Source organism: Limulus polyphemus, unplaced genomic scaffold (assembly GCF_000517525.1).
Source record: "Limulus polyphemus unplaced genomic scaffold, Limulus_polyphemus-2.1.2 Scaffold26, whole genome shotgun sequence".
Lineage (NCBI taxonomy): Eukaryota > Metazoa > Arthropoda > Merostomata > Xiphosura > Limulidae > Limulus > Limulus polyphemus.
The window spans coordinates 804095-814056 of record NW_013665636.1 but is presented as its reverse complement, the minus strand read 5'-3'; the positions used below and the strand labels follow the sequence as shown (position 1 = coordinate 814056).

At 31.0% G+C, this 9962-nt stretch overlaps 1 protein-coding gene across 1 annotated transcript; it reads left to right on the top strand.

Annotated features, from left to right (window-relative positions):
* The first annotated feature begins 1393 nt into the window (after window positions 1-1393).
* On the top strand, window positions 1394-8515 carry LOC106459158 (zinc finger C2HC domain-containing protein 1C-like). The gene is made up of 4 exons (XM_013918754.2): window positions 1394-1566; window positions 2431-3061; window positions 4686-4970; window positions 5794-8515. The coding sequence occupies exons 2-4, from the start codon at window positions 2492-2494 to the stop codon at window positions 6034-6036; spliced, it is 1098 nt and encodes a 365-aa protein (XP_013774208.1). The 5' UTR covers window positions 1394-1566; window positions 2431-2491; the 3' UTR covers window positions 6037-8515.
* Window positions 8516-9962: the final 1447 nt, after the last annotated feature.

Sequence of the window (9962 nt, the reverse complement as noted above, 5' to 3'; positions counted from 1 at the left end):
ATTAAGTGTCTTGCAAAGTTGAATTGAGGAAGAATAAACTAGTTTTATTTAAGAAAGGACTTGTATCTCTGAAGTTCCTCGGGAAGAATTTATACCGGGAAATTATCAAACGAACACAGAGGCGTAACAGTATTATATTTTCTGACTGTGCCTCCACCCCTACTCCAGGTTTAGTTACTTGACGCCCCTATTCTTGTGGCAGTGGCGTCGCTAGGTGCTTCAAAGATTTAGGGTTTGGGCCGTAGGCGCAAGAATTTTCGGCATTTCAGTATAACATATCGATCATTGTTTTCTATTCTGGTTTTTCAAGACGTCAACTGGGGATTTAGGGCACGGGCCTTGTGTGCCAGTGCCTAGCGTCGCCTGTCTTGTGGTGCGTAATTCAAATTAAATGTTGGAGAATGGCAGGTAGCCTTAGTAGGTTTGCTATAGACACAAAATTCAGTGTGCTAAACCCTTTAGGTATTTGTGATTCACTTTCTAGGCGTTTTGTCACAGGTTGTAGCGTTCCAATAAAGTTACCATATTACATATGACATGATGATTTTTTTTTTAAATTAATGATTGGTTGACTTTTTTATGCCTTTTTCTTAGATATTTTAGCTTTACATACTACACGTTACCCTTAAATATTTTAAGCTCTAACGCCTGATAAGCTCTGGTACTGTTCGAAAGTCCTCGTGAGCACTGGATATAGTGTGGTTGAAATATTATTACATATTTTTCCTTACTCTCACTCATAAGCTCTTAGAATAATTTAATAAATGCGTTCATGAAACCGAACTAGACAATCGCATGAAATTAAGAATAAATGGTGCCAATAATTGTTTATTATTTACGAAAATTTATGAGTACACAGTCCAGTGTAGTTTAAGAGTTAACGAAATCTGCTGTCGCTGGTTTTAGCTGTAAAACTCATGAGAACTATATGTGGGGCCCTCTTTTACTTAGTTCTTTGTTTACATTTTATTATCTTTGTATTTTAGAAATAAAAATGATAATTATTTCCATAATACAAACTTAATCACTTCCCTTCGTTATCAAGCATAAAGCTACAGAATGAGGTATTTGTACTGTGCCCACAACGGGTATCAAAACCCGATTTTTAGCATTATAAGCCCTCAGACTTAACGCTAAATTTAATCACACTTATCTCACTTCAAAATATATATGTTCAAACTAAAATATAACTTGTAATCGGAACATCGCTCGTGCTTTTCTTTCGTATCTGAAAAAATGTTTTTTCTAAGTACAACGGAAAAGTCCGAACGATATTCCGACTGATGTAACGGTACATTTCTAATACTAAATCTATACATTTTATCGAACGGGAAGTTCACGTGACTATGATATGCACCTAGTACACGTTGTGTTTGATTTGTTGCATTCTAGTTTATTATACATGTTTTATCAGTAGGCCTAGTTGCGTTCTGTAAAATATGAGTGATAAAATTTGTTGACTAAAGTTGTAACACAGGTGAACAAATTCGTTAATAAATTCTGGTCAATAAACAGATGAGTCAGCAACCTAAATATGAACATGGCATAACTTCATGTTTATTCTTCGTAAGTATTTTATTAGTGGTAGTACTGAATTGACAGGAACTTAATTTTAATTTAATTTTGAACGTTTATAAATTAGAGAACTGTAAATGTAATGCATCATAAAAATAATGTTAAACTGGAAAAAAACACATATTACGTGTGCATCAGGAAGTGTGATATTAAATTGTGCTACTATGTTTTTGTGCATATATAATTCATAAAAAATACATCACTCGACATTAAAAACTTAATTAATAAATTCTAGAAAGTGAATTTAGTTGATATTTCACCAGCTTTTCAAAATTTTTACTATTCTATGTTTTCACTGAATGACAATATAATATTTCGTGTTGGCTTTGCGTTTTAACGACAATGGCTGTCAAGAACGAGATGACTGCCAGCAAAAACAAATTTTATCAGTTCTATCGCACAAGTCTACCAGTTAGGAATTCGTAACACGTAACAATAAAGTTAACGTGATACTAAACAGTTTGCTAACAGTAATATTCCCATTAAGTGTAAAAAGAACACTGTAGGCTTAAGTCTATATAATTCAGATCGACTGAAATTTTAGCAGTCATTATATGCCAAAATTATTTCCTAAAATTTTGTTTTTGATTGTTTAGGGCACAAAAGCTGATATTTAAATTCATAATCACTTGCATTTTATGATAACAAATATTGAAAAAGATAAAATTAAATGCTAAATCATGCCAATAGTTTTGTGAAAGAAAAAAAATATGAAAGACTGAGTTGCACTGTGTCACTGTATAAAAACTAAGATATACCACTTTATGCACATATAATAATCAGCATCTATTTTGTTATCTGTAACTGTGCTATCATTCTTAGTATAGTGTTATAATCAAAACGTTTTTCCTTTAGTGTCTGTGTTGTTCAAACATTTCTTCTCAATTCTACGAATACTGATAGTGAAAACAGCATCATGCCTTCTCGTCTTGATGAGCTTCAACAACAGTTTCGTAATAGACTTTTACAGGAAAAAGAAAGCAAGATGATTAAGATATACAATGAAAATCAACAAAAAGCAATGGAAAAATATAGAAAGTCAAACAGTTTTGATCACTTAAAGAATAGAGGGGTTCAGAATTGTTACTCTTCTTCTACTAAAGCAACACCAGCAGTGACTAATTCAGGAAGAGCTGTTCCAGGAGCAAAGAGAGGAAGTCCAGGGTTGGATCGATCTCGGCCTCTTGCCCCAATCAGCAAGGACCAGATAAGTGGAAGCACAAGCAATAGTCCAACAATAAGTCCAGTTAGTTCACAGAGTCTCCCAGAACTACAGATCACAGATGCTAACAATGAACTTTTGGAGAAACTGCCAGAACAACCTGATGATAAAAACCGAAGATCCATTCTTGCTCATTCTCGAGCAAAATATCCTCTTGAAAAACTAAACAAAATCCATATGAACATAAAACAAAAAGATTCAACCTTTGTGGCTACAATTAAAGAACAACAAACAGAAATGAAAAAAATGACACTCAACAAAAAAGTGGGTATCAAAAATCTTCTTATGTAAAATTCATTTTTTGTTTATTTGAAAATGATGTTTATAAATTTCTTATAAAAATTACCAGTTTAAATCCACTTAGTAAGTAAAGTGTTGTTTTAGAGCTATAGTTCTTCAGAAGCTGTACAAGATCAACATTTACTAATGTAGTTTCTATGTTTTAAGTTTTAGATAAAATACAAGATGAGTTCCTACTGATATAGTTTTTGTGTTACTTGTAAAATATGGTATTTCACAAGAATTAAAGATTAGTTTTTGCTGAAATAATTGCAGTGTTTGATAGTTGTAGTTTTTAAAATTTATACCAAATGCATACATATTTATATAACGCTGTTTCAAAGTTCTAATACTATGAAACTTTGCAGGATTAGCTACTGTTAATGCAATTCTAATGTTCGAAAAATAATATTTTAACTTTTGCAAGCTGTAGATTGTTCTGTTTGAAGAGTTTTTAGTTCAGAAACTGCTCATGGTTAGTTATTACGAATGTTCTTTTTATGTTTTACGCTAATACTTGGACCAAGCATAACCTACTGGTTAGTGTACTAGAATGTGATTAAAAATATTCATGTTTCCTTTCTTATTGCTTTGGAATCACAAGCAATTCTGTACATAAATAGTTTAGAAAAATGTATTTAAAAAGATGATTGGTTCAGTAAATCTATGGTTAAGTGCTATGTGTAATATCAATATACTACATCAGTAGAAATTACAGAAAGTACAGTTTCTAAACAATAATGCTCTCAAATAGCACAATCATGTAAATATATACAAATCACAGTTTGTGAAAGATGAAGTATTATACATGCTTGTTTGTTTTTTTAGGATAATCATGCAAAGGTACACATTGGCTATCTGCTCAAGCCATCAACAATACTCACAGCTATTCTAATTAAATTTGACCATCTCTTATAATGCATCCACATCCCTAGTGTGTGGAGCACAGTTTTGTGAATTTGTTGATTACAGTTTTCCTTATAACGTGAGTTCACATGACAAAATTTGAACAAATATACCATCAGTAGTATAATTATGCCGGGTCCTCTTTGTATTTTACATATAAAATGAATAATTTCACCCAGTTTTTAGAGGCACACTAACTTGTGTGCAAGATTGTGGATCTGAGGTTCCCTGATTTGTGTCCTATTACTACCAATAAAAAATATAAAAATTGCTCTACACAATTTTGGGCTATAGGTGCATGATCAAAAGTTGGAAATGGGTGCTGTTGACCAACAGCCTTCCTTCTAGTCTGTTAGTTCCAAATTCGGGACAGGTAATTCAGGTGGACCTTAAGTAGCTTTGAGTAAATAACTGAATCAATCAATCAGTCAACCTTATTATTTTGAGGCTTTAGAGCGTTAACTATTACAAATTTTACAAGATTATTTCATACTGAAATATAACTTTGATTATCTAGGGTTTCAATTTTTACAAGTTGTTCTAAATTAATATTAGTAGATGTTTTTATGTTTTAAGAGACAAGTTTTAAAAAACTAAATTGTTAGTTCTAGACTAATCTTTGTGATTACTTTTTAAGAGTTTTGCCTTTCAAAAACTGTACCCTTTTGGGTACAATTGAAACTGTTCCTTCTTGAATTTCTAGGCTCCAATTCTTAAAGGTCCTGTTCTCATCAAGAGAATGAACTCATTACCAAATTCTCTGAACCAAAAAACACTTGTGATTGAACCCTCTCAACTGCAGTTAAATCTTGTGGCATGTTCCATATGTAACAGAACATTTGCTAAGGACCGAATTAAGAAACATAGTGCAATCTGCAGAAAAGCAACACAGAAGAGGAGGAAGGTATTTGATGCAACTAAAATGAGAGTAAAAGGTACTGAAGCAGAGAATTTTGTGAAAGGAAAACCAAAGAAAGATGACCAGAAGGTTAGGAAAGACATTCTTTGTTCTCTGAAGTAATATAACATTTCCACACATAACAAGAGCCTAACAGACATTGTAATAGTTTATCTTTACTTCACTAGAACCAACACCATTTTTTTCTGTGGCCTTGGTGCAGATATTTAGAATGGGGCCCATTAAAACTTAGTTCGGTTTCATAGGATGAATAAAAAGGACAATATATTGAACAAAAAAATATGCAGAATTTATCAAAAACAATAATTGCATAACATCTTAAATATAAGAATATTGAAGATTTTTTGGGCCCTGGTTTATTGCACCCTTTGCACATCTTTCCCCCTAGTGCCAGTTTTGTACTTTGCAAGTATTTTCAAGTCTTTGAAAGTGATACAAGTCTTATAGCTACTTAAAATTTATAAAAACACACAGTAAAGCTTGAACTGTAATGCTTATTTTTGATATTTAAAATACATACTTTGTTGGTAACTTAGAGTAGTGAATAAAAATTAGTTAATGTTACTCACTAAAACAGTTTGATGGTACCATTCTTGATCCAGACTTTAAAAGAAAATAAGGTTTTAATAAAAGTAGTTATTGTTTCAAATGACTTGTTTCAAATTCACTTCAGCCATTAATGTACATACATACACACATATATATATAGAAATTAATTTAAATGAGGTAAATATAATGGAAGATTGCTATTAAACTTTTTTAAACAAATTATTTATCTGCTATTTGTAGCTAATGCTTGTTTTTTTTAATATAAACAAGAAAGACACTATAGTTTCTTATTTGTCCAGTTGTAAACTATTTTCTGATTATATGATTAATTTGTATTGTATAGCCACAGAAGACCAACTGGAGGATTAAACATGAGGCCCTTATTGCAAGTGTTCGTCAAGCTAAAGTCGTGCAGCAGCATGTAGCAGCAGGAGGTAAGCTGTCTGATTTGCCTCCTCCTCCAACAGTGGAGAATCCTGATTATGTACCTTGTCCCTACTGTAACCGTACATTCAGCCAGGCTGCTGCTGAAAGGCATATTCCAAAATGTAAGAACATCATCTCAAACAAGAAGACTAAGAAGTAAATGCTTCCTTGTGTAAACTTTATTGAGATTGAGGTACTGTTTATGCTGATAAACTGTCCAGATTTGACAGTTAATTTTCTCCTTTTTATTTGTAAGATACCACTTTATCAAAGTAACTCTGCAAAGTAGTCAACTAACCAGTTTGTTTACACAGCTGAATGTGTCTTTCACCAGAAATTGCACATTTTGAAAATAGGACTCGCATAACTGATCTCACATTATAAAATAATATTGTTTGAAAATATTATCACTGAAGGGATGTGATTATCCCTCAAGAACAACTTAAATGAAAGAATGTTGTTATGGAGATGTGGTAATATTTGGCTCCATATTGTATTAATATTATAAAATTCTGAACAGTTTTATCAACAGCTTACTGTTTCTAAGACATGCAACTTGTTTATTTTGTCTTAGTGTTTGTAATAAGGAATTTTTTTTAATATGCTTAAGAGCTATTCAAAGACAATATGTTTTTTTAATAAATAACATCACTTTATTATGTTTCAGTTAAGAGCTATTCAAAGACAGTATGTTTTTTAATAAATAACAGCACTTTATTGTGCTTCAGTTAAGAGTTATTCAAAGACAGTATGTTTTTTAATAAATAACAGCACTTTATTGTGCTTCAGTTAAGAGTTATTCAAAGACAGTATGTTTTTTAATAAATAACAGCACTTTATTGTGCTTCAGTTAAGAGTTATTCAAAGACAGTATGTTTTTTAATAAATAAAATCACTTTATTATGTTTCAGTTAAGAGTTATTCAAAGACAGTATGTTTTTTAATAAATAACATCACTTTATTATGTTTCAGTTAAGAGTTATTCAGAGACAGTATGTTTTTTAATAAATAACATCACTTTATTATGTTTCAGTTAAGAGTTATTCAAAGACAGTATATTTTTTAATAAATAACAGCACTTTATTGTGCTTCAATATTTTTTACAATTATCAGAATGGTATAATTAGTTTGTTCAGTAACAAGTAGTATATATAACACTACCATTCATTTCATATAGTCATATGAAATGTATTTTATAAGTAGTATTTATGAATATAACAGAACAAGTCACTAAATATGTATAAAAACTACAGTGAATTTGAGTATTTTTGGAAGGTAGACCTTTCTTCTTCATGTGTAAATTTAGAAAAAGAAATATCTATCTTCTCAAAGGCATTTGAGTTGTCTGATTTCTAATTTTGTGATTCTCTAATTCTTAAGCCTATATGGCTTCTTATTGTAATAAATAGAACTTATAACAGAAATGTTTGGTATGTGAAACCTACAAGTTAATCAGGATTTAACATTCTTGTGTCTGTGTCACAGTTATCAACATTCAAATTATTATTAGCAACAGATTCATTAGACCAGAATCAAGGTTTAATGATAAATAAAAATATGAAAGCAACAAACATTTGACACATGTGAGATGACAACAGACGTTTTAGTCTAAAGATGGTAGTAACTTGCAGTAGTTAGTATTTACACAATGTAGATTTCATTTTTTTAAAAGGTTAAACATTTTGATATGTTTTAACTAAATGACCAAGATACCTAAATAGGGATGTTGTGTGTAGTTAAAAATCATCTAATAACCTAGATTGAAAATATTGACAGTTATATCAGTGGTTACAGTTATGTAACAATCAACTCAAAGAGAATGTTAAAGGTAAGGTGATATTAGTGTAAAATATGTTACAGATATATTTGTTAAAAATCAATTCAAAGTTGACCAAAAGTGCCTCCATAACTAACGTGTTATTGTTTTGAAGGTTAAGTATAGTATGTTTACATATCTTTGTGATACTGCTGTATTTAATTTATTAAATGAAAGTTATATTAACTAATGATCAGAAATTTTAAAAAGCTTACTTTATAAAGTTAACTGACCCATTCGTATCATTTTGTCAGAAACTTAATCTTGTCATAGTGTTTGTATCATCAGGCTGTTTTTTTTTGTTCTCATTATAAATTGGTCTCTCTTTGTTATATTTACTGTTGTACATCTTGAAAAACAGATTGTGCATCTACCCACTATTGGGAGTAACTTTGTGTACTATAGTTTTCAAATGAGACCCAAAACTTGAGCCCTTTTGAATATTTCGGAAGAAGAATAGTGAACTATTCGAAAGTGCTCAAGTTTGGGTCTCGTTTGAAAACCATTAAAACTTTTGTATGTGACCCTGTTTGCTAACTTCTTAAACAGAATTTGTGTACTATAGTTAGACTCCAGCATACTTTGACACCAATAACATAAAATTTTGATTTGTCAAAAAATTTCTGTATACCCACATCTGGCTTTGACCAGTTCTACTGTATTAGTGAGATATAAAGTAAAGAAAGAAGGGTATTAGTACCCTTACTGGGACCATTAGGAAAGTGTTCTTTTTTCTTGGTAGACGTGGTTGGCAAGGGGGCATAATCAGGAATGTTTTTTACTATTGGACGACATGCCTTGAAACATAAACATGATATTTAAACAAGAGTCAGATCGTGAATCCTTTCTGATGACCTATTTACATTAAAGTTAAAAGAGTTTACTTGACGTAGGTTAAGAGTATATGGATTGTTGATTATACAGAGTTTGTGTTTGGTTTAGAATATAATTTGTTTAATGTCAAACACCAGGAACATTTTGATGTTAGATTAGGCGTTAATAGATTTTCTGTGACTGGAAAAGTGACATGCTATTGAATATAGTTTAGGTATGTTCAATGAGCAGCATACTATTAGTTTGTATAGTTTGATTGGGTATAATAGGTATATGACAAATATTGACGCTTATTTTTACGTTTTTTTGTCAATTTTTGAGAGCAAAAACATTGCATATAAAAGTGGTGTGTCGAGAAAATATGGAAACTTGATGTGCAAGTAAGATGTTAAATTCTGTAAAAAATTAGCACATTTTACGATATTTGTACTTCTAAGCTCTTTGTGATAAACAAATAAAACCACAGAGTAATCTTTTATCTTTGTACGAGATAAAATAGTACGCAGTTCTATAATTCATTGTAAAAATGTTTCGAACCAGAACACACTGCTTGAAAGACGATTACTTATAAAATGGTTAATGTACTGCTTATCACCATTTTCTAAAATTAACAACGCGAAAGTTCACACATTTACGCGACCTACTTGTACACGAGTATTGATTTCAACAAGTGCTGCGTGTTTGGTAACCTAGGTTACTAGTTTGTAGTACCTCGTATTTTCTCAGTTATGTTAACCGTTATATTGATCAGGCTAGAATTCATGTTAATTTTAGATCACCGTATCAAACAGCTAGGAACTTATACTTGATGTAAACAACACATGGTATTTTATTGAAAATGTTTCGTGGAGACCCACATTATTTCAAATGAACCAGGAATAATAAGTCTTGGGACCATTTTCTATTTGTACCCGTATATAGAGGAAAAGTAATAATTAATTTTATATAAATTTATAACAAAAAAATTTGATACTAAGCCACCTAAATTTTTGTTTATTTCAAATAATTTAAATATTTTTATTAATTAACTTGTATGGTATTACGTACAGTTTGAAAGAAGTATGAAAAATAAATGGATGTAATCCACTAAAACATATTAAAATTAAATGTAGTAAGCGCACAAAAAAGCTACTACAGAACAAAGGTGGTAAATAATAAGATATTTTTAATGGATTATGTAATGTGACATACAATAGTTTTTTTATTAGTTTTGAGCAGGGGCGGATTGGCCTACCGGGACACCGTGCAATAATTACATTGTGGGCCTGTACATTTGACACATTCTTAGAAATTGATTTTAAATTTTAATTGTATATTCAGTATGCAGCATGCGATTGTTATCTGGGTCGGTCCCCTGGATTTGGGGCCTTGGATCCACTTGTGTTCCCAGTTTATGTATAAAAAAATGCACTGGAAAAAAACCCAAAAACATGTGA